Consider the following 25961-nt stretch of genomic DNA (forward strand, 5'->3'; position numbering starts at 1 on the left):
TCATAAGTACTGACTGTTCTGAGTCTTCCCTATGACTCAGTTTTGTTCCACCTTCTCTTCTACCAGTGTTCCCAGTCTGGATTTGTAGTTTGAGAAGAAACTGGAGTGTGATTTTTTTTTTCTAATTCAAGTGTGAAATAGATGTAGTTTTTGATGATTGAGATCTACTGGCTGGTGGTATTTCATGAATGTGTGTCTAGGTGTCCACAGTTACTGGCAGTCTTTTTTTCAATGTTCTAAAAGACATAGGATGTCTGTCCCCTAAAAAATCAGTGTAGCCAGAACAGCAGAGCAAGAGTGTCCTTGGAAGATTCGAACAGGGGAGAAAGGAATGATGTGTATGAAGTACTTGGAAGTTAAGACAATTTGGTGCTACTGATGTCCCCGTTTCTATGACAGTACTGCTTTGGAAAAGGTGTAATGCAAAGCGGGATACAGATTGAACAGTACTAATACTGTTGGAAGAAATAAAGGTAGGAAGAAACAAGCTTAGTGGTACTAATGTCAGTTGCTGCGGGGCAGAGAAAGGGAAAGCAGTTTCATCAAAAGTAAACTTGGAGCATGGCATTTTCACTGGAGAGATGGATTTGCCTGAATCTAGTCTCTTAGCCCTATGCTGAGAGAGAGCAGGTGGATAGAAACTGAGCTTTACTGCATGCTTCTTTCTGAAGCTTTAGAGTTAGGCTAGCTACTGAAGAACACTGAAGGCAAAAAGAATGCTCAAACACATTGCCTTTATTCTCAGGAATTTGGGCTAGTCATTAGAAACTCCAGGTCAAATGGGGAGCTTTCGGAAGTGGAGGCACATTAGGGGACAAGTTAGTTAACAGTGGTCCTAGTAAAGCTAATTTAAAAAAAGGGGGGGGATGGATTCTATTTCATTATCTTGTTGAAAATCAGAAATAACATAACCTTTCAGTTTTGTATATTTGATTTATCTCTTCCAAAAATCATTTTATATCTTTCTCCTCCTAAAAGTCTCAATTTTTTCCTCTTTGTAATGTGAGGTTAAATGTGTTATATACAATTATGGCTGTTGTACATTGGAGAACAACAAACTGTTTTTAACAAATTTTCTCATTACTTTCTTAGAAAAAGGCCCTTTATGGAACTAAAAAGTAATTACATACTGTCAAATACTAATTAGCAACTTTGTATATTAGCAACATTACTGTTACTCTAGGTGTTAGCCCTAAGTGTGCCTCACTGATTTTCAGATTTCCTTTGCTGCTTGCTGCAGATTGTGTACCTGTAGTGTTTTCAGTCTCCAAGAACCTGAAACTGTTTGTTAGCTTCATAGAATAAATTGCCTATATGAAAATGGATTTCTTCTAGCAATAGTTTGTCAGTTTCTTGAGACTAAATTTTGGGGTTTTATTGCTTCAATTTGGATCTTAGTGGCAGTTGTGTCATTAACATACTTTTGGTTTGTGGGTTGTGTGGTGTGCTTATAAAAAGTCACAAAAAGTTGGCCTGCCTTTTAAGAGGGAATCTACTTCTACGGAGGAGACAATTTCCTATTTACGTTCTTCTTGAAATAAAGCATTTCAAGAGAGAATTTTCTTGTTCAAGAAGAGTAAAATATTCAGTTCCACAACTGCTGTTTAGATTTAAGGAGTTCAGCATTTCTTTTAAGAATTGAGGAGTTGAAGGGAGTCCTGGAATTCTTCTAGCCTTTTAGATGGTTCATTTTCCCTCTTCTCTGAGTTCTTTGTACGCAGAACAGTAGATGGCCAAATCTTTCAAGGTTTGCTTCATCATTGTTTTAATAATAATTGTTTTAATCATTGTTTTAACAGCAGTATTTCAGAAGTAGCCAGTAGGCACTGGGTGAATGACAGTTACTGTGTTCCAGTTACTTAATACACTGCAGATGTCATCAGTATGCCTTTTATAAACCGGACTGTTTTTAAGTAGCTGAGTTAATTTTTTAAAATAATTTCTAAGCTTTATGTGCCGAAAAGTGTGAGATTAAGAGGAATTTCAAAGGCTGTGTTTTTGAAAGACAAACTAAAACCTAAAAAATAAAAGTTTAAGATAAGTGGCATGCTGAGATCACTTGCCACTTTTAAACAACTGTCCATACAGGAGCTCATTTCAATTAAGTCAAAACTTTGAGTATTATTCAAGAATTTTTAAGTGTATGAAACCCAATTTAAGTTTTACACACGTGCAATAAACTTGTTCCTCACTTCTGTATTTTTAGTACAAATTTAAGTTTACCTAATGTAGAAATCTACAAGAGTTGTCAGGAGATAAACTTTTTCACCTTGGTGTAATTTGGATTTAGTTTTCTTCACCATTCTTGAAGTGTGTCTTCCTGACAGGAGCCTGTGTCTCAGGCTTTTTTCACTGTTTTCCCTATCTGTAGTTCTTAAACAGTTTTTCAGGGTTGGACAGTTTTTCAGGGTTGTGTTCTGAAATAAATGTTTCTTCTACTTTCAGGCTCATCTACTTCTAGTGATCCCATATGGTCTGGCCATTCACCACCACCTCACCAAGAAAATTGGGTCAGTTTTGCAGATACCCCACCAACCAGTGCTCTTTTAGCCATGCATCCTGCTTCTGTCCAGGTGTGACACTTTATTGGTATTTAATTTGCTTCATTCAGATTGTTGCAGTCCTTTTTTCATATTTTTCACTGCAGATGTTTACCATGTAGCTGTGCTGTAGTCTGTTCAATGCTATATACCCAACAGATACTTGTTTAAATTGAGTTGACCTCATTTGGAGTGATTTAACTGGAAGTTACTAATCTTAGAAATGTCAGCAGTTATGACTTTGAATTATTTGTGCTTAGCTTCTTTGCAAATGTGCTGTGCTTTTTTTTTTTTGCTTACATACCTGCAATCATTCCTACCCATGCGTATCCATGTGCAAAAATACCCTGTCTCTATCCTGTAGATGCAATCTGTTGATAGTTTCTTGTAGTTTTTAAAGTACTGTGAGATTTAACTATGCTTTACTTTTTGAAGGCAAGAAGTTCAGAATTCATAGGAACACTTTAGGTAGATAATACTGAGGAAAAATATTTCATTTCAGGACCAGACAACAGTACGAACTGTAGCATCAGCTACAACAACCAATGAAATTCGTAGGCAATCAAGTAGTTATGATGACCCCTGGAAAATAACTGATGAACAAAGGCAGTATTATGTTAATCAGTTTAAAACCATTCAACCTGATCTAAATGGATTTATACCAGGTAAGTTACTCTTTAAAAAAAATATAATTTTGGGTGCAGTAGTTCTGTTACAAAGACTTCATTGGGTACTCTAGGTTTGCATACCATTTCGAAGAAAGTTCTGCATTTTACTGATAACTTCCTGGTAAACTGCAGTGTAATTCAAGAAAGGACTTTAAACCAGTTTGCCTTTTTTGTTTCAATTCTAGAAATAAGTTATGTTTTTTCCCCAAACCTTTGCCAAGTAGCTTATCTCCTTGACCATAAATCTGCAAATCTTCTAATTATTTAACTTGGTTCAAATATTAAAAATTGTTATTGTAATTTTTCAGGATCTGCAGCTAAAGAATTTTTCACTAAATCAAAACTACCTATTCTTGAACTTTCTCATATTTGGTAAGTGTAACGCATATTGAGATTATTTTGAAAGATCACAGCTACCTGGCAATCATTTACCTAATTTTCTGTTTACTAGAAGGTGTTAAGTAACATTTCATTATTACTCTAGCAAGTTCGGTCTTACCTTTATGCAAATATTACTTTAGTGGGCTTCAGTGGATCTAGCCTGACACTACTAAAAAGGCATTTTTTAGCTTGTGAAGAAATTTCAAGCCCTTCAGAGTAAGGAGTACTTTGACATTTTATATTGTTAAAGATGTATTTAAATACAAATAATGAATTTCTTAATCCTATATTTCTTTGAGTCTCAGTATGTTTTATTTAAACATACAGATGCAAATATTTTTAAATGCAATTCGTGGTACTTTATAATCAATTCATCTTTGACTCAATGCAGATCTTGTCTTTTATTGTATTCTAGAATTTATACTGCATCATTGCATTCTATCATTAAATGGCTTACTTTGAGAGATTTAGTCTTTCAAACAGTGTAATGATTTATAATTCATTTTTTCCTATTGAAAAACAAATCATGTTACCTCAGCAGTATCGTTTCTAGGCACTTCAAGAAAGTGCTTTAGTATAACAAAAATCTGAGACCAATGTTGTGTAGTACTGTCTTAAATGCAGGGAAGCAAGTAAAAACCAAACCAAAATGGAGAGAAATAAGTGGGTTTAAATATATTTAACTTCTAAGAAATGTCACTTGATAAAAGCTCACCTTCTTTGAAAAATAAAGCATGTAGCACTAACTAATATGGAGTGCTTAATAGGGTAAATAAACTACAGGCTGCATTCTTTGATCTTCCAAGTAGCACCACAAAAGTTTGTCATTTGGAAATAAACTTAAGAAATTTTGTTGTGTTTATACTAAGTTTTCCTTTTTAGGGAACTCTCAGATTTTGATAAAGACGGTGCACTGACGTTGGATGAGTTCTGTGCTGCATTTCATCTGGTAGTTGCGAGGAAGAACGGATATGATTTGCCAGAAAAGCTACCTGAAAGTTTAATGCCCAAACTGATTGATTTGGAAGACTCAACGGGTAAGACATGTTTCAGCACAAATTTTAGTATTTTCTATTGATGTCATAGATAAGGTTATATCAGCAGACACCTGTAGGTTTGTTGAGTGAGCATTTTGCTGTACTTGGTGAAAAGTGAATCATTGTGCAATTTTTAGAAATCTTTATCAGTGCTCAGAAGTAATCCAAGCACATATATATTTCTCTACATGGAGATATTATTTAAGAGTAGTATACATATGGTCTCATTTGGATATGCAGCCTGTGTTCTTTATAGGTGGTTTAAAGAAAACAAGATTATCACAGTATGGATTTATTCATGGTCACCATTGTATTCTAAATTCCCAATCCAAATGTACTTCAGACTTGGTTTCAAATAAATATATTTTGCCCAAATTTCTGAGAATAGGGCATGAGTTTTCTAAGTCTTGAAGATACTTTAAAAATATTCTGAGATTCAGTGCTGGGGTAGGACAGTTAGGTAGTTTAAAAGTACAGGATCAAATAGCACAGATATTTTAATTCTACTCTTGTCTAAACAACAGAATTTATCCTCCATTGCCCTCACAACTAGTTTTTCTGTGCATAGTCCTTTAAATTTGGTTGCTCCCAGATAAACCATTGTATGTATGAGTTCAGCTTGTTAATATTTACCTAAAACACTTGGAAAGCAAAGTGGAAGCATCACTGAAAAGCAAACTACTATCCCATGTAAATGTGCTATTTAAAAACAGGCTGGTTTTGGCAATCTTTCATTTTTATTTTAAAACAGATAAATGAAGCTGAATATTTATAATCTACTTCATAATTACTATACTTGCATTGAATACTGAATCTTTGTAGAACTTGAAATAATTTGTGTTAAAATTAACTTCAGATGATTCCTCAGAATTCCATTCTTACCATTCTTGATGGTGAGGCTTTGAGTATAGGTAATAGGTAATAAAACTTGTAGCCTTTTTACTTTACTGTTGCTTATGATCTTGTATTCAGAGGAAAGGTGTTTTTAGGTACCATTCACTACTGATGACTTCTATATTTGTGTTGCTTTTTTAAAAAGTGAAATTTATTGGATAGGAAAAAAACACATTAAGCAGTCTTTGCTTTGGAAAGTCAGGTTATACTGTAGGTATTGTACAGGTATCACGGTTTTCTAGAGCTTTCTTTTTACTAAATATTTCAAAAGGGGGGGGGTCCCTTCCTATTGTGTTTGTCAGATTTCAGAGATTTTTAACCTGGCAATTATTGATGAGTTCTTAAACTAGATACAGTGGCTCTTGCTACCTATGCTTTAATAATTAAACCGTGTTTTGTGGGAGTAGCTCAGCTCCTCAGCCTCTCAGCTGCAGTCAGCAGCAAATGCAGTGTTCTCAGTATGAGTAAGCATGTTACTATGGAGAAGACTTTCGTAAGAAAAATCTACAATTAATTGGGTGAAGGTCTAGCAAATGTCTAAAAGCTACCCACTCTATTTTTGTGTCAAGGTGATTGCCAAGCAACATCTTGGTAGGATATGGAATAACGAAAAAATATTGTTACAAAAATATCTACATATATACCTGGTCATCCACTACTTTAATTGGCATAGCCAGTTTTGAGAGTTTTGTCATATAACTGAAGTTGTCTGGAAACTTTATATATTGGACATAAACCAAGAAGTTGTGTATGTTATTTTACAGGCAGCTTTGTTAAAACTTGTACTTATTTTTATGAAGTACAAAGTACTCTTTAAATTTGAGGAAAAACTTCTTTTAGAAGGAGTAAAAATGTTTTTCCTCTCTTATATTAAAGGGAAGTTATCTTATTCTGGTGAATATTGAAAGGTTACTATGCTGTGTAAGCTATGTTAAAAATAAATAAAATCCAACTGATACTAGATTCTGCTGATGTTTTTAATGGCAACAAAGAAAAGAGACTTGCAAACTTAAGTTTTATACAGTTAAGTTTATTTCTTCTATATTTGGGCCACCAGTGTTGGAAATAGCTAATCTTTTCTAGCACTTGACATGGATTTATCACCAGAACTTGTAGGTTAAATATTTTAGAAGTTACTGACTTAGCTGTAACTTCACTTGTAGTTGCAGCAGTTCAAATCTATATTTCTATAATCTATTAATTTATAATTAAAATTTACTAATATAAGTGTAGGTTACTGTGTATATTAAGATGTGTTCACCCTGAGGACTATAAATTAAGCTTATTACGATCAACCAGTTAAATTTCTTAATATTTTTCCCATAAAAAGCTGTATTTCAATAAAAGCTCACTTCCACAGCTGCCTTAGAAATAGGAACTGTAAAGTATGGTACTGAAATAGCTTTTTGACTGCATTTTTTCATGGGATAACAACTTTCCCAAAGAAATAAATTGTGTTAGTGATCCTGTTCTGCTGACTGAAGCAACAATACCATACTTCCGGACAGTTCAAGAAAGTGAGTTACTTGATTTTTCTCTTTACTTTCTTTTATATCAGTTTTAAACTTTTTTGATGTTTTAACAGTACCATTACTTACTTTTTTTTTGGTTAGAAACTTTTCCTTCATCTTCCATGCTGGAAGTGTGGAAGCTTCAGCTCTGCACCTGAAACTTGCTCTATCTTTCCATTTTAATTTTGTGTGGTATAGCACTACTCTCCTACAGAATTTTAAAAACTATTTTTAAAGGAGGTGGTGATACCCCACACAATATCCTTATCTCTAAATTGGAGAGACATGAATCTCATGGATGGACCACTCAGTGGGTAAGGAATTGGCTGTGTGGTCGCACGCAAAGAGTTGTGGTCGATGGCACAGTGTCTAAATGGAGATTGGTAACAAGCAGTGTTCTTCAGAGGTCGGTGCTGGAACTGGCATCGTTTAACATCTTTGTCAGCAACATGGACAGTGGGAATGAGTGCACCTCAGCAGGTTTGCCAATGACACCAAGCTGTGTGGTGTGGTCAACATGCTGGAGGGAGGGGATGCCAACTACAGGGCCCTGGACATGCTTGAGAGGTGGGCCTGTGTGAACCTCAGGAGTTTCAAAAAAGCCAAGCACAATGTCCTGCACCTGGGTTGGGACAATCCCAGGTGCAAACACAGGCTGGGCAGAGAATGGATTGAGAGCAGCCCTGAGGAGAAGGACTTGAGGGTGGTGGTTGATGAGAAGCTCCACATAGGCTGGTGATGTGCACTTGCAGCCCAGAAAACCAACCATACCCTGGGCTGTATCAAAAGGAGCATGGCCAGCAGGGCGAGGGAGGTGACTCTCCCCCTCTTCTGCTCTTAAGGCACCAGCTGGAGTGTGCATTCAGCTCTGGGGCCCCCAGCACAAGAAGGGCATGGAAGTATTAGAACAAGTCCAGAGGAGAGCCGCAAAGATGATCAAGGGGCTGGAGCACCTCTCCGATGAAGACAGGCTGAGGGAGTTGGGGTTGTTCAGCCTGGAGAAGAGAAGGCTCTGGAGAGACCGTAAAGCAGACCTTTCAATACCTAAAGGGGGCCTATAGAAAAGCTGGGGAGGGGCTCTTTGTCAGGGAGTGTAGTTACAGGACAAGGAGAAATGGCTTTAAACTAAAAAAAAAAAAAGGGTAGGTTTAGATTAGATATAAAGAAGAAATTATTTACTCAGAGGGTGGTGAGGCATTAAAACAACTCAGGTTGCCCAGAGAAGTTGTGGATGACCCATGCTTCATAGATCATAGAATCGCTTGGGTTGGAAGTGTTGAAAGCCAGGCTGGATGGGGCTTTGAGTAACCTGGTCTAGTGGGTGGCATCCCTGCCCATGGCAGGGGGGGTGGAATTAGATGGCCTTAAAATTCCTTACCAACCCAAATCGTTCTATGATTTGTGATCTTTATGCTGACTAGGGAGAGAAATGAGGTGTGTTAAGTTCTTAGAATACTGTGGCAATTCTGCAATGCCTTTGAATGATTTTAGTATTTTGAATTGGATCATACACTTAACTATCTGGGTTGCAGTGGCTTCACTTAAGATATAACATTGTGTTGTGGTATCTGTAGATAGGTAATGTTAGCTTTTCAGAATGAGTCAGATGTGTCAGCGTAAAAACTACCTGTAGAAGAAAACTGCAGTGAAGAGAGTATGAAGTCAGAAAATTGTGCAGATACTTCTCTCCAAGTCATTAAACATTTATTTTAAGAATTGAGTACTGTTGATAGCATCTGTCTCGATGGAATTTATGATCTGCAGCTGAAATGAACACTAGTCTAATATTTACTGTGAAAATTAATATCAATATTTTCCTTTAAACTCAGTTTTATATCTGTTTATAAAAGCTAACAATCCTTTACAAAACTCAGAGCAGGTTTTGCTTGTCTGTAAATTTTTTGTTTAGGCTGTTGCAACAATGACACTTCTTTTTAAGGAAAATAAACTAAATTTAGTTCTTCTGTAGCTGGTATTTTGTCACTCAGATGACTTCCTCAATAACAGAAAACAGATTGAGTTTTTGCAAGAATACTTAATTTCTACAGGATGCTTTTAAGGCTAAAAGTGTATTATGTATCATATCATTCCTAACTAGAAACATTTGTCTTTTTTTAAAAATACAGTTTTTAACAAAGTACAGCATATGAATTAATTTGATGCTTCTCGATCATTTTTAATGGAGAATCTGTCATGCTTTGTGTCTCATTAGCTGTACTCAAATTTTTCCAGAGATGTCTTATTTTTTCATGTAGGTATCTGTAAACTCCTCGAATTACAGGTAGCCACGTAGCCTACCCACAGCAGTTTTCAGCCTTTATTTTTTAACCTTGCATTTAAGATTAGTAGTAGAAATACGTATTTCTAAAACATTACCACTGGTATATGTTGAATTTAGTATATTAATGTTGTGTGCAGTGACCACAATGTCATCTTGACTACTTGCAGACATCATGCTGCCTCTGAAGGTCTTGATAGCTTGATATAATGTTTGTTGTCAGTTTTTTTCTAAAGGAGATATTAGATGCAGCTTGTATCTTGAATAATTTAAGGCATTTTATCCAGAAGGGCAGTCGTACAGGATGTTAGGTACTGGGCATAGTTTTGGAAACAAGTCTCAACCTCACACCTGGCTGTTTACTGAAAGTGTACAAGACCTTTGAAGTTTTGACAAGTTACTGGTTTTTCTGTTTTCTTTTTGTTAAAAGACTGAGGTGTTACTGACAGTATGGACTCAAGATGGGACAATTTATTTCTTTCTGGAGGTGTTTTGGATATTGTTGTTAGGCTGTGCCTCCTGCTGTCCCCAGCAGCACTTCAGAAATACCGGCTGCTATTGGTTTTTCAAGGTGCAGTTGGCCACCATTCATTCAAGCGTTCCCAGTCTGAATTTTCTTTGAGCACCAATTTTACATATCCCCACCCCCTCCAAACCATGCAACACCATCTGGTGTTGGATTTTTTATGAGTTTCTTCACAATGAAAGACAGCAGACACAATGCAGAGTTATAGCAGAAGAGCAGGCTGCAGAGTTTAGTTGTTAAGCCTGAAACCAATCCTTTTGAAATTTTTTATAGATTTTAATTTCTGGTACAGTGTGTCACATGTTCTTGTGGTAGTCGTCTTCGATATATCTTTCAAGCAGTCCTCTTAAGTGGTAATTTAATTAAATAGTCTTCTACAGTATTTTACCTCGTTCAGAGTTTTAATTCTTTGGTCTATAGACATTGTTAGTTTGTATAGCTATTTATCAGTCACTTTTTCCAACTATTCTTGCTACATTATACATTTGTAAACTGAACTTCAATTGTTGGAAGCTTTCAAGGCATTACTTGTAGTCTGTGTGGCAAATTAGCTGACACTAAGCAGGATTTCATTGTGTCATGCAGGATGTCTAATCTGCTGTTTGCATTTAGGTTACCCAATTCCTCTGTAGTTAGAACAGAACAAAAGAGTGCTGCATCATGAAAATTGGTACAGCTCTGGAGGAGGAGGCTTTCTGCGAGGGATTCTACCTGCTGAAAGTCCAGGGAAAATTGTAATTACAGGAACAATGTACGGTTGCAATGTGACAGCTGCTAGACTGGTTCAGTTTGCAAGATGAAATGAATGGAAACACCGTTCTTTTAGTAAAGAGGCTTAAAGCTTAAAATCCTCTTTGCAGAATGTCTTTTAAGGGAGTGGTTTACTTACCTGTTTTCTTTTTTTTATTTTTTTTTTTTGCATTGATACACTTTTTGCTTTATCTCATATAAGGGCGTATTTTATTCTGTAAGATAACTTGTTAATGCTGGATTTTAGGTAATAAACACAAGTGTAAAGTTACTTTATCATACTGTAAGTAATTATATTTACCTGTACATATAATCAAGATCTGAAAGTGCTATTTAAAACCTGAAGTACAGGGAAGCCAGTAAGATTGGGAATAACATTCAAAGTCTGATTTTTCAGGAAGATCCTCTAAAGAAGGGTAGCACCTGATAGTACATGTGATTTGACTCTCTTTTGTCTGTTACTAGGTATTTACTTGGAATAATCTGATCAGGAGGTGTAGGGATAGGTCAAGGAATAATGGCGTTACACTAAAAGAAAGTAGATTTATATTAGATATTCAGAAAAATATCTTTACTCAGAGGGTGGTGGGGCACTGGCACAGGTTACCCAGAGAAGCTGTGGATGCCCCATCCCTGAAAGTGTTCAAGGCCAGGCTGGATGGGACTTTGAACAACCTGGTCTAGCAGACCATCGAAGGGGGTTGGAACTACATGATATTTAAGGTCCCTTCCAACCCAAACCATTCTCTTGAAAGTTGAAATAAGGGATACTTAGCATTTGAGATATGAACAACTTTTTTTTTTTTTTTGAGAACAAACTGAATGCCGTTCATGATTTTGGTTTATAGTCATTTCTTTCATTTCAGAAGTTGGGGAACAGACCGGTGAGGTAGGTTATTCCAGCTCTCCAGCAGAAGCACCTCCAAGCAAGTCTCCATCAATGCCATCCCTAAACCAGACCTGGCCAGAATTGAATCAGAGCAGTGAGGTTAGCATTTCTATCTAAGAGTTATTTCATTGCCATCCACCATCAATAGCTAAATTGTATGCATACGTAATTCAAAAGTGTATTGTTGATCACAAGTTGTGAATGCATTGAGAGAAACTTCAGCAGAACAACAGATACAGAATCAGAAGCAGATTCCACACATTAAATTGTAAAAATGTCTTAATTTTTGTCTTATTGTGACATGAGCTAATGTTTAAAATGCTGTCAATAATATTAATTAAGCTTCATATTTGTCACTAAATGATCTCGTGTCATACATATTGGAGATGTTTAATTAATTTTTATTTCTTGGTGTTTAATTATTTTATAACTGAAGGCTTTTATAGCCAAAGCTTTTGCAAAAACTTCAAAACAAACTTCAGAATAAATTCCTGGCATATCTGGACATTGATATTATCTCTGGAGGTAATTTTACTACGGAATATAAAATGCTTCACAAGTAATATAGAGAAATTATAGCTCTGGGATTACATCAAAAGCAAAGTTGGATCTCAAGACAGTCATTGGTAAATTTCTTTAAATTTAAAATTTATTGCTGTTTTGTGCTGCAGGTATTCACTTGATCATTGTTTGCCGTCTGTATTTACTGTTTAAGATTGCTTATATAGTAGGTTGTATTTTGTCAGCCTTTGGAGCTGAGGTTACAAAAAAGTACTTCTTCACAAATGGCCATTGTTTATAAAGTCCTTAAGAGTTTAACTCCTAGAGTTTCTTATTGATTTGTTTTAATATATTTAGCCTGTGTGATTTAATCGGAATAAACCAGTGTTTTATTCTGAGAGAGATTTCAGAGGCTCAGATGATTTCCTGATGGCAACCATACTACAAAGATGGTGTAGGCTTATTTTTTCATTATAAGAGAAAGTATTGAAATTAATTTAATAATGAGACTCTCAAGAAGATTCTAAAACTTCTTAACATCTAAGATAGTTCTATCAGTAGTTGAGTATTATCTTGCCTCTTACTGAAAGAGCTTTTTGTGGCTCCTTTTTTAGTTAGACTTCAAGTGACTAGAAGATTATTGGTAAGAGTTTTAGACAGACCAAAGCAGAGTCAGTATGAAATGGAAAATAAATGATTTTTTTTTTTAGGATTAAAGGTTAAGAGCAGAGGAAATTTCCTTCATCTCTAGGGGGAAGAGAGCTGCCCTTCCTTTCAAGGGCAAGTGCAAACCTCACAGTGATATCCTTAAATAAAAAACGTGTAAAATAGTGAATCTGAGTTCTGTTTGACAGAGTGGCTTTTAAATTGCTGGTAGAAAGTGTGTTTTAGGAGGGAGGCAAGCAGATACTCGGTTATTGCTAAAAAGTTGTAAATGCTTTGCAAATGTATTAAAATTTGCATTGGTATATTCCCACATGCTTGTGATAAAGATTTATTAAGGTAACTTGGTAAGCTGCATTGTAGTTGAACAAATTCTTTTAGTGTCCAATGCAACTCAAATCAACTGCATATAGGATAATTACACTGGTGGAACAAAGTTAATGATAACTTGCTATCAGCCAAAATCTTCTTTTACAAAACTGACTTTATACATCAAGCAAGAGACTGTGATACTTTCTTCTGAAAATCAAATCAGACTTTAAGAGCTTTGGAAAAGTTCTCTGACTAAATATACTACCAAACATTAACTATACTAAAGTAAGAGTTAAACATTTATTAAGCGTTGAGTTTTTGATCTAACATAATGGAACTTCTGATTCTTCAGCTGTACACTGTGCATGCTTGCTCCTAAGCATTTTCTTTCCAGCTTGAGTTAGGTCAAAGTCCTCGAGGTTTTAGTGCTGTGAAAAAATTTCTGGTATTACTGCAGGCACCAGTCTAACTGTTGACTCTTGTAGTTGTCATCAACAAATGAGTTGTTTGAAAAAGCTATGCAGCTTTGGATCAACTGCCATTCCAGACAGTTTGCATCCCAGTTACTTTAAAAAACATTGGTTACTCTTTTATTTTTTTTCTAGCTTGCAGTTGAATTTTAGACTCCAGTTGCTAGGTTCAGTTAGTGTAAGCTCACAAAGTCTATGGACCAAGTTGTCACCTTCAAACTTCAAAATAAAGGAACACCGTAAAAATCTACCTGCATACTCCATGCTTTACATTCTCATCCCTATTCACATTCTCATCTCTACAATCCACTGACCACTTTTCTCATTTCAGACATCTTTTCCATCCAGATTCAATGTTGAGCATTTAGTTCTGAGAGTTTAAAAAATTGAAAAGCCTATTTTTTGTTGAAAGCAGTCTAGTGTCATATTAGTTTTGACACAGATATGGAGAGTTGCTTTTGAGTCCACGACTGCTTCAGATATTTAGATCTTTTTAGTAGTAATTTAGGTTGTTGAATTGTAGCTTTTAGTAAATGTTTTGAAGTATTTTTAAGACTTTTATGAGTCTTAAAGACAGGTATTTTAGATTCAGCTAGTGGGAGATTTATCCTAGCTAGTTATTTGTATTGTCGGCGCTCTTAAATCTCTCGGTTAGATGCAGTCCAGTAGATGTGTAATGTATGTAACTTCTTATTAACCAGGGAGTTAACAGTAACTAGCTTCTGGTACTATCTCAAGATGAAGCATGAATAGCATGTTCCCTGGTTTAGTTAGGTGTTGATATTCGTTTTTCTGTGCCCAGCTATGGACCCTGAGGACAAGTAATAAATGCCCTGCAGTATGCTTTTGGAGGACTGGAATAAGATGTAAATTCAGCACCCATCTCTTAAATATATTTAAAAATATATATATATACACATGTTTATTTTAGGTATAACATATATGCTGTATGCCTTTATGAAAGTGTTGGAAAAATGAGAAGCGAGATTTCTGTAATTAAATAGTCTATTTGCCAGTGTAGCCAGTAATGTTGAAGCCACTAGCCAAGTAAAGTTTAAAGGGTAGTGGTAGTTTTAAAATAAAAATTAACTGCATTTCATGAAAATGAGCAGCTGTGTAAAGGCAAGAGGCCAAATCAGGGAAAAGGCTGGCAGAATTTGGCTGTTAAATTTTTCACTTAGTAAAAATTGACTAAACACATTTGTGTAGCTCCATACTACTTGCAGTGGTGCTTCTTCATGGAGGGGTGGCGTGCCACTGAGATAAGTTGATTCCTACAAGAGGTGAGATGGAGCATTTAGGAAGGGAAAACTTACATCCTCCCTAAAAAGGTGTAGTTTTGTATTTAAAAAAAAAAAAAAAAAAAAAACCACCAAAAACTGAATGACATCTCATGGTCTTTGCCTTTGTTGGCAAGTCTGGAATGAGAAGCAAGGCACCACACATGAAGGCTCTTATAAATTCAGTGTTTTTTTTCCAGATTTCATTTAATTAATTTCAGCTGACTGAAAACAGCTTTTTAGGAATTTCCTTAAAGACCTATTTCTGAAATACTGTTTTGGACTAGTTTTATATACAGGCTATTAATTTAGTATAACTTCATGTAGGGGAGTGCATGAGATTGGGTTGACTAACACCATATACCGTGTCCTGTATTGTCTGGAAACATACGCATTGTTTTGCCTCTAGAGCTGGGACAAGAGTATTAATTTATTTTCATGACTATACTAACATTTTTATCTTTCTGAGTGCTAAAAATCTTGTTTGAAAATAGGCTAATATGGTATTTTACCAAGATATAACAAGTTCAGCATTCCTATTGTGATTTGTTATCTAGTTTTCTGGATCACATTAATTTTGTGTACTTTGGTACTTCATTGATCCAGTCGTGGCTGTATTTTGACTTACTAAGCATGAGGACTCTTGACAACTATGTATTGATAAAGCATGCCTATGTCTTGTAAAACTGTTCAGAGATTGACTTATTTGCTTTTAATTTAACAATCAACAGTATGTTTGAATTTAATTCTTTGCCTTGACAGTGATTTAGATTTGTAAAAATACTCTTACAGAATAGAATCACTTCTCAGGAGTTGCACTGGCAAGCTGAACTGGTGTGATTGGAGTACTCTGCTCAGCATTCATTTATCGGAGACTTCGTAAGAAAATCAGTGCTTACTAGATACATTTGACACTGGGCAACTACAAAGCTGAGGAACCTTTCTGTAGATTTTATAATTACAAACAGGTGGCACTGATTGAATCTCTACAGTATTTGATTGGCTAACCATTTTTTTTAACTTGTGTGACTTTCACTGGCAAACTCTGACATTATTTCCAAGGTGACTGTGCACCTGTATCTTCATTACGAAAAGTAAAAAGATTAATATCTGACAATAAACTTGGTTGCACAACAATATCAGACTGAAATAGAAAGATTTTTTTATGTATTAGTGTGGTTTCTAAGTCAAGTACTGCCCAGTGCAAATACAATACTTCCCAGTGCAACATCCAAACTACTATGCTAAGTCCTCCTCAGTGATCTTTTACTTCCATCTTTCTCATCATGCTGACTTCTCTCCTCTGTCTGTTCAGCAGTGGGAGACATTTAGCGAACGCTCTTCAAGCTCACAAACTCTGACCCAATTTGATTCTAACATTGCACCAGCTGATCCTGTAAGTCAATCACTTAGCTTGCTTGTTTGAAATTAATTTTATTAACACTGAATTTCCATTCATTGTATATAGCTTTTATGCATGATTCCATGAACTGCTTTTTTGGGAATGGTGGCAGGCTTATTAATTTTGCTGATTTTAGGAATAGAAATTTTCTGGTACTGCTCACGTTTAATATCTGAGTGCAGTGAATGCTAATTTTCTTGATACAGATGCAATACAACACTGCTATCAAAACCTGTAGTAGACAAAGCATTTAAACAATATGTTTTGAAAATTAGTTAACTCAAGGGCCACTCCCCGTGATAAATTAGTCCCCTTTTCAGATTCTGTCTTCAGTATTTTTTGAAGCTGCAGATCTTTATTTGCACAAAATCTTAGGAGCTGATAATGCCGACTTAACTGAAAAAGCTATCAGGCTTTAATGGAAGTGGTATTTCATACTCCTCATGTTTTCAGTGACTTGGTTATTAATTGGGCTTTTAGTATTTCTCCAGCAAAACCTGTGCTGTTTTAATGTTTTACTTAGCGAGGAGTGCTCTGAATGATGATGTACTTAAATAATCTTATCCAGCTTTGGAGCCAGAAATCTACTACATTGTTTCATGTTCTGCTGGTTTTCAACTTCAAGACATGTCACACTGAAGTGATTCTGAAGCACATTAAAATTACTTGAGAATTTAGCTACTACTTTTCCTCCTGCTTTTCTTACATATTCAGTTAGCCCTATGTTACTGTCCATTGTCATTTGATTATACAGAGAAATATAATAGGTGCACATAATATGCATTTAACTGCTTCTAATATTGAACATGCCCCTTCTGAAAAGATAATATTTACAAAAATTACATCTATATGCAAGTATAGTACATATTCACAAATATATACTTAGTACTCCACTCTGAGATATCACTGATATTTATGTGCAGATAGCATTTCTAGATGCTGGAAGCTAGAATTCAAACTGCACCGTCTCCAGTGTCCAGAATTGCCTGGAATACTTAAATTAAAATGTCACTTAGTTAAAAAGCAGCCCCTTTTCATCTCCAAGATAGACTTTTTAGGGTTAAATGTACTATATTTTTGAAGTTGTTTTTGAAATCAGTTTATGGTTGTTTCTCTTCGTATATAATTACTTAACAATGTAGAGCAATCACTGTCTTGTTTCCACAACAAGGTAGTAGTATATTCCTGCACATAATTATTAAATGACAGAAATCTGAAGTTTGAAATTTTCCCATATGGTGGTTAACTTTAAAAGTGGAACTGTGATGTGTGGAAAACTCATATATGGCCATATACTTGAGTGTGTATATACATGTGTACGTAAATATAAATTCAATAGAAATTTATACTGGTAAATGCCTTTGTACTCAATTCCTGTAGTTGAGAAGATTTTTAAAGAACAGCAAGCATCTTTGATGCTTGGTAACTTTGTCTTCTTACAGTAAGCAGAAATGACAGCAAATTTTCACTAACAGCATTCAGGCTTCTTATTTTAACAGTTTCAACAGTGATGCAGTGATTTTTTTTCAACTACTGTTGCTCTCCCAAGGGAGAGAATTCGCTTTCTTGAGTATTTGTTAATAATGATCTAAAGAGTGAGTTCATAGACCCGTTATTTTTTCTTACAACTGGAAAAGCAGCTTAGTTGGAGGAAAAAGATGAATGGAAAATGTTTTTAAAAGCGCACTCATCTCCTGATATATTAACATAATGTCCCTATTTTAAGTGAAAGTTGGTAGCATGTTAAGTTGTTTTCTGTAAAATTAGATTATTAATCTGTATTAATACTTTATGTATAAATCCATTTAATTGAGGCAAATTATTTTTGTAGTAGCTGCATATTAGAGCAGAGGACTGAAGTAACTACAGCAAGTGATTTTTGCATGATAATCCCATTATGGGGGAGAAAAGTGCAGTATATCTTAATGTATTCCTAAGAGCCTCATGTGACAAGTGTTTGAGCTATATCTAAAAATGTGGTCTTAAAAGTTTATATTTGTGTCAAGAGTAGTGCAAATCAGTTTAAACAGTTCTAGAAATGAATAATGTAAATGTACTATTCTTGGTGAAAGTGATCTACTTGACCAGTCAAAATCGGATTAAGCGTCCGATACCACAGCAGTTTTGAAACTTGATGTTTTTTTAGGGACAGAATATAACCCAGTTTGTTCTTGTGCTGTCATAGTTCCCTCCATTTGCATATTCTGAACAGAGGTGACAGTAAAAATCTCACAGGAGTATGACTGTATTTTAAGTTACTTGTGGACAAAACAAAATTTCTGAGATATTTAAAGCTATCTACACTTAGTTTAGTATCCTATCTAAGTGGAAAGGGCTGTCTATAAATTACATTAAAATGGAGTCACTTGCCTGAATAGCAAAGAAGATGCCTAAGTGTAAGGTCAACATCTATCTAAAGATACATTCTGTAGGGTTTATTATACTAAAATTCCAAATGTTTTTACCACTTTAAAGAAGACTGATGAAACTATTTGTCTTAAAATACTACAAAGTACCTATTTTATTGGGAATTAGTCATACCATTTTAAAGGGGAAGTAGTTTTCTGAGGCATCATAAATAGAGCTTAGGAGTAGGGTTTTAAAGGTTTTTTTTGAAGATGCACTTGATGTAACAGACTTCAGTATGCCAAAAGTTATGGAAAGCTGTCAAAGTGGGGTCCTATTTACAATAGTCATGGTTATCTAGCAAAACATTTTGAATGTGCTATAAGTAGAATGTTAGGTTACACATTATAAATGGTTAGAGGAACTTCAGCTCATACAGCTTTGGTTTTATAGGTATGTTAAATTCCCTAGAACTGTGTAAAATTAGACTTCAGGATTTTGGTTTAGAAATTATCATCTCACATGGTGTCAGACTCTTAAGGGAACAATGTAAAACTAGGTTAACACCACTTACTCTGTCTCCTCCACAGGATACTGCAATTGTGCACCCAGTTCCCATAAGGATGACTCCAAGCAAGATCCACATGCAGGAAATGGAGCTTAAAAGAACTGGAAGTGGTATGATGTTTTCCTTGTTAACCAGGAAAGTGTTGTACACTTAGAGTTGGGTTTGCTTCCTTAAATATCCTGACTTATTTTTTTCTACTTGAAAATATCTTGAGTTGTAACCAGCATAACAATTGATGAGATTTGAGTTAGGAGTTTGAGTATTGTTCAGGTAGATGCAGAGTTTGAATTAGCCATTTGCTACAGTGAGGATTTCACCATCTGTAGAAGATTATTGTTTGGAGTAATAAAGAAGCATTATGGTATATGTTTGATTTGGGCCTCAAGGAGAATGTAATAGGTTTCCTTATTAAATTCTGGAGGTGGCTGTGAAGATGGGGGAACATAGCCTGCTTTGGTAAATCCTGTATTTAACAGGAAATGAAACCGAATTTTGGAGAGACAACTTATACTGCTGTGGTCAGAAATACTGCTTAATCTTTTGAAACCTAATAGCATTCAAAAGTATCTGTAGGCCTATTTTATACTCTGGTCAAGAATAAACAAGGTTGTTTGATAATTTTCCCTGAACAGTGGAATCTACAGTCCTAATTTATAGATGTGTACTAATAATGTCAGCATTTTCTAAAGTAACGTACAGCATTCAGCATATGAGAATAGAGAACTATTCTCAACATGCTTTTAACATTTCCTTAGCCTTGTAAATAGATGAAGATTCACAACTCTCAATCCTGAGAAATGCACACGAAGTGTAAATTTCAAAGTTAACGCTTTTGATGTCTCAATTATTTTAAAGTACAACAGTTTTAGTCTTCAGTATAGCACTTCAGATAAGGGCACAGAAAGCTACTGTGAAGCTTTAACCTCATAAGTAAAAAGCTAGTTTGATTATATCTGTTTATTTAGACTGATATTTTTTTTTCTGTCCAGATCATACTAACCCTACTAGCCCACTACTTGTGAAACCACCTGATCTCCCAGAAGAAAACAAAATGAGTTCATCTGTAAAATTTACATCTGGAAATACAGTTAGTAAGTATCAAATACCTTCTGATCTTGTTTTTATATTAAGCAAAATGTAGATATATTCAGTGGATGAAATGCTCAAAAATGAGATAAACGTATCCTGAGAAGAGAGACATTTCTGATATGATGTATTAGAAATAGTATTAAGAAGGTTCTGTTAATATCACTGTAGATATTTTCCTGCATCTGTGTTCAAAAACGTTCATTTTTATCAGTTTTGTCATCTTTGTTTTCTATTTTAATTTTAGGATGAGAAATTGAAATGTATGGAAAGTGGAATTGACTAAGTAGCATTTGATTCTGATTTCCTCAGAACCATGTAACTTTTGATGAGCAAAAACCTCTTGACAATAAAATTTTCAGACAGTTATCTGTTTTAGGTACTAAACAAAATAGACTTTTAGATTTTGTTTATAGGTACAGCTTTTCCAGTGTTTATTTGCTTATAATAGCCTCCTTGATTTTCAGCATCTCCTGTGTCCAAAAAGTTTTGTGTTACTTTGGTTTGATTAGTCAGAGGTCCCAGATTACAAGTAGCCTGAATGAGTTCTGGAGTCTGTTGTGGAGATAGTTTTCCTGTTCTCTTTTAGCTGGGAACATTTTTCAGTAAAAATAAAGTTTGAAGAACTCATTATTTTAAATCTTTCACTGTGCCATATTAAGGCAGAAGTATTTAGGTTTGTAACATAAATTGCAAAAATGCACCTTCTGAATTGCTCTGTTTTCTTTTTTTCATGAACTGTTCCAATGACACACTTTTCTTCTGTGGTAATTTCTTGGGCCTGTATTTTTCTTTCAAAGCACAGTTCCATTTTCAGAAGGAAGCCCTCTCATGCAAAAGAAAGAATAAGCAAATACAGTCTTGTAGTAGAAAAGTTACTACTATATGCAGGATCTAAGTTCCAAGACTCCTTTCATACTCCCTTATCTGAGTACAGTTTAAATTTTGTAATTGTACAATTACTTCTGTAATTTTTGTTATACCAGGAAGGATTCTTCCCTAAGAGGAAGACTGAGGTGAAATACAACAAACCTTGTTTCAGCATAACAAAGGCTACTCTGTAGTTTCTCAAATTGAGTTACGGGATGCCCATTCTTTTACTGAAAGAAATGGCTATTGTCAGTATTGTAAGTAATTTGTGTGGTTGGGGTTAACACCATTTGGGTAAATCCTGAACAAATCTTTTAATATAAGCTACCTCTAGAAACTGAATTTCTGATATTAAAACAACAACAAAAAATTAAGAATCTAACAAGAGTTTGTTTTGCAGATTTGCTCTCTTGATAGTTAAATTTTCAAGGTTCTTTAGAGTCATGCATTAATGCTGTCTGACTACCTTCCGTGCTAAGTCAGTGACAAAGTCTGTAATGTATTTCCTTCAGTTATTGGGTTGATCTCATTTTTCAGCGTTTGCTTTATTTGATTATTCTCGATTATCTGTGCCAGAATCCATTTAAGAATGAGTCTCATTTTTATTTTAAACAAGTATTTTTCTGTGTGTTTTTTTATATCACTGTTTTGGAAATGTTTTCTCATAAATGGATATTCTTAAATAAGAATATTTGGTTGCTAGGTTCACATTCTTTTTTTCGCGTTGTACAGAAGAGTACAGATATTTCAGTGGTTTATTGATCAAAATTTAAATGCAAGTTAGTTATTTTACTTCACTTATTCTTCTGTTCGTAGATCAAGATTTTAAAATAGTATGTGGAATTGAGAACCAATGGAGATTTATGAGCATCAGCTTGGTATTGAGAAATTTCCATTTTGTCTTGATTTTTCATGTATTACATCAAGCGTAATTCAGCTTAGAAGTGATTAATTTATAAAGAGCACCTCAAACCTAATCCAGGAAGCCAGGAAAAACTCTCTATTGCATGATATGAGAAAAGTCATTAGGCATAGACACTGCGCTGTTATTTTTCTTTGCAAGTGAAGTGATTCGGAACAAAGGAGAAGAGAATAAAAAAGCTTACTGATAACTGGAGAAGCTAATTCATCTGATTGCTGGGCACCCACAGTGTTGAAACTGCTGCTATGCAAGTAAAAATAAAAGCAGCAAAAATAATTACTGTTTTCACAGTTTGTTTTCACTTCAAAGCAACATACTACTTCAGTGTGTCATAAAGGACAAGTTTGTGAATGTTATTTTAAAATCCTGTTAAATGATGTAAACAAGACCATGGAATACTGCAGTCAGAAGGGAAAGATAATATAAATTACCTCCCTTCATAATGAAATACCAGCAAAGCTGGAGACTAACGCGCACTACTAGCATGAGATGGCAGAAACCACTCCTGAGAAAAATAACATTGGAGAAGTCCCTGTATCATTCCTAATAGGAACTTTACCTGATTATCATACTGAAGTAACTGGTAATGCTCAAAAAGGATTCTCTTCTATTTAAAATTGTGTTCAAGTTCATGGGTTAGGACTAGCCAATATATGAAAATTACATTTGCTGAGTGACTAATCCTTTGCATTATGTAACCATTAAAATTGTTTACTCCAAATGGCTTTGAAATCAATTCAGAAATATTCCTTATACTGTCAGTGGAAACCCAGTAGTTTCATACTGAAATGATGTAAAACTTCTTGGTCCAGAAGATCTTGCTCTTTCCCCCTTAGAAGTGGGATTGATTACACACATTCTTGTTTCATTAGGTTATATTACATCCTGAATGGCTCCAAAAATGTATACACTAGTAGAGATGTCTGGAGAAAGATCATTTCATTAACTGCATAGCTGACTTCTGCTTTAAGCTTAAGTTGCTCAGTTGATCCTTGGAAACTTAAATACCATCACATAGCCACAAATTCTGTAGTTTTTTTTTTTTAAGACTGTGTACCTAGGTATTTTTTTTAATTTTCTGTAGATCTCATTCAATAGAAACATACCTGTAAACCTGCAAAATAACTTCTAACCTGAAATTAAGGTGAAATAGGGTATTACTCAGCTGGCTGTGCATGGTAAAGGTGTCAAGCCAATTTCACTAGACCAATGTATCTGCAGTTTCAAGAAAAAAAAAAAAGGAACAGGTAAGAAGGTGCCTTAATGAATAGGAAAGCTACCTGTGCAGGATTCTTAAGTCTGGGTCCTGTTCCATGCATCTTTGCACTTTTGAAAACTTCATTGTCCTCAGACGTTAAAGTAATCGTTTGAGACTAAGTAATCCAGAAAAATTATTATAGTCTTAAGTAGAATTTTCTCTTTACTGGCAGCTAATTGTGAGAGTCACATTTTTCCTGTTGCTTACCCACCCTACATTGTGCTTCACCAGGTGTTCTGGAATCATCCCAAATTAATCTTTGGCAGCCATTTTTCTGTCAACATTCATTCCATGCCAATTTTGTGATTTTGGTGAGACTAATTTCTGATGAGAATAGGTGGCTTTAGACAGCTTTTAAGGCTAAGGGTGTGCTTAAGAAAACTGTCTGAATGATGCTATAATAGCATCTTTCATTTTTTATAGGTAGGCTTAACCAAAAGCTGAACAGTTTTTTACACACATATATATATATATATTTAGTCCAAAAGAGAGCTGACTACTAGCCTTGAAGGTACAGAAGTTACAGTACAGTAATTACAGTAGTAACAAAACTATATAGTTTGTCTGTGTACTATACATATCTTTTGCTTTGCCTGACTTCTAAGGTTAGTGACAGGCTTTCAGTGCTTCTACAATCACACATTCTACTCGTTCATTTTTATGGGTGTCCCTTATGTTGGCGAAATTGTTATAGTGTTGGAATGCCGAGTGTTTTAGAGGTATGCTCAGGAAATTTACATTTAATATTTTAAATACAATATATTATCTGTATCTGTTGGAGTATATTGGTTGTGCAAAATGAATATAAAACTTTTTACTTCCTTCTACCAGCAGATGGTTACAGCAGTTCAGACTCCTATACTTCAGATCCAGAGCAAATTGGAAGCAGTGTAACGCGACAACGGTCAGTAGAGTAGCAACTGAAAAAATAAGAATTGATTGAAGAAGCCTGTTCTGATCTTCTGTTTTTTTGACAGCTTGCTTATGAAGTGACAGCCAGATAAACTATTACTTTAATAGTCGGAAATGTGGAGGCAGTCTGTATTTTGACATTAAAATGTATGCTGTTCATGTTAATGTGGAAAGCAAACATTCAAAAAAATAACAGTGCAATCTAAAGAGCTGTTTGGGATTGGCCAGGTGCAGTCGGTAATCTTGAAAATACTTTCTTCTTAAATACAAGGGAATGTAAGCACAGGTGATCATAATGTTTGCTTGAAAACAATTTTTGGTATCTTTAAAAATATCCATTAGGCATTAATGGAGAAGAACCTTGTGATTATGTACTGCAAGAGTTTTTTTAAAAAATCCTGGCAGTAACTTGATCTCTTTTGTTAATGGGCTTCTATAAAATGAAAGGCAGGAACAGGCCCAACACAAATTAAGGGGCTGGGTGAGGTTATGCAATCATATAACCAGCAACTGTATTGTATGACATAAGAGAATGTGCTGTACCAGCTGGTGCTAATTGTCCCCATTAAATCTGTGCCTGAATAGGATAAAAACCAGCTATGCCATTAACCATCTTACAATCCGTTTCAGAGGTGAGTTTCAAAACAAAAATAGAGTGACTTCAACAGCAAAGAAAGATTTGCAGTTACCTTTCAGTACGGCAGCTTGAAAACTTTTTTGCCCCATTGTTACTTAATGGGGAAAATGGACTCTGTCTTGCTTGTGTGTATTTTTGCACTATCAAGAAGACGGCTCGTTGTTTGTTTTCCATGTTCTTTTCATCTCTGATTTTGGGTTGGGTTCTCTTGCTGATTTGTGTACATGAGTGGAGCTTTCTTACGAGCTGCCATTTTCTGGCACAGGCAGTTTCTATCTAGAACTGACAAATCTGGCCATGTCCACGCCCACTTCTACTTCCTTCCGTTTATACCTTTTCTACCAATTGCAGCTTTATCTATAAAGATGACATTGTCCTTAACACTACCCTAAGTCCAGAGTACTTTTTGTATTTTCAAAAAGCAAAAACAAGTCTGTATCAGATAATGATACTTATGTGATACTATGTGTCAGGAGTGTTTGAAAACCTCTCTCCCTTTTTTTTTTAATCCTACTTGTGCCCTTAATTCTTCATTGTTTTCAGACTTCATTGTTTGGAAGGTTACACAATTTACAGAAGTATGCTTCTGGAGAGTGTATTAAGAAAACATTTTTTTCTATTGAGATAACTTGATTTTCTGCCTGACTTAATATGTTCAGGAATTTCAAGTTTTGTATGAAACCTACGGAAACCTACAGTACCTGTTTCCTCTCCTAGTTTTATCTCATTTACAGAAAAATGTTACAGAAGTTAGTCATTCAGAAAAGATTTTATCACTTACATATGAGTTGAAGAAAATAGTAGCAGTATCATGAGTGATTCAATAAATCTGTCTTGCTCAAGACAGAGCAGACTAGTTAGGAAGTTTAAGCAAACTGTTTTTAAGTGGAAGCTGCACAAAAATATTGTATGCAATAAATCCCAGTATCCCGCTTAAGTTCCCCTTGAGAAGCGCAGTACTAACCACTGCAGCCTTTCTAAACTTTGTGTGTTTGATGAACTTGCAACATAAGTCCACTAGATGGTGATCATACCTAAGAATAAGTTAAAATTTCTGAAGATGCTACGAAGTGTAGAGATTGGGAAAATCTCTAGCAGAGAACTACAATCTACCTTGTATACTGTGATACTCCTTAAACCTTATATATCTGCAGGCCGATCCAACAGAAACACATTCTTCTTCAATGACATTAAACTTAAGTTTAATTAGGATGTTGAGTACATTTTATGTACTTTGAAAATCAAAGTGACTACCACCTG

The 25961-nt window shown here is 35.1% G+C and overlaps 1 protein-coding gene across 14 annotated transcripts in view; it reads left to right on the forward strand.

The window, feature by feature from the left end:
• The window catches only part of REPS1 (RALBP1 associated Eps domain containing 1), a 67227-nt gene that overhangs the window by 33993 nt on the left and 7273 nt on the right, over positions 1-25961 (forward strand). For 3 of the 14 annotated variants that reach the window (XM_048075688.2, XM_048075675.2, XM_066994232.1), the window contains exons 5-13: positions 2446-2573; positions 3043-3205; positions 3517-3580; positions 4472-4626; positions 11434-11573; positions 16016-16096; positions 19039-19126; positions 20006-20107; positions 23984-24056. In XM_048075688.2, the coding sequence (XP_047931645.1) occupies positions 2446-2573; positions 3043-3205; positions 3517-3580; positions 4472-4626; positions 11434-11573; positions 16016-16096; positions 19039-19126; positions 20006-20107; positions 23984-24056 (994 nt within the window). The remainder of the gene's footprint in view (positions 1-2445; positions 2574-3042; positions 3206-3516; positions 3581-4471; positions 4627-11433; positions 11574-16015; positions 16097-19038; positions 19127-20005; positions 20108-23983; positions 24057-25961) is intronic. The other 11 variants (XM_048075677.2, XM_048075684.2, XM_048075676.2 and 8 more) reach the window with 11 other exon arrangements.

This window comes from Anser cygnoides, chromosome 3 (genome assembly GCF_040182565.1).
Source record: "Anser cygnoides isolate HZ-2024a breed goose chromosome 3, Taihu_goose_T2T_genome, whole genome shotgun sequence".
Classification (NCBI taxonomy): domain Eukaryota; kingdom Metazoa; phylum Chordata; class Aves; order Anseriformes; family Anatidae; genus Anser; species Anser cygnoides.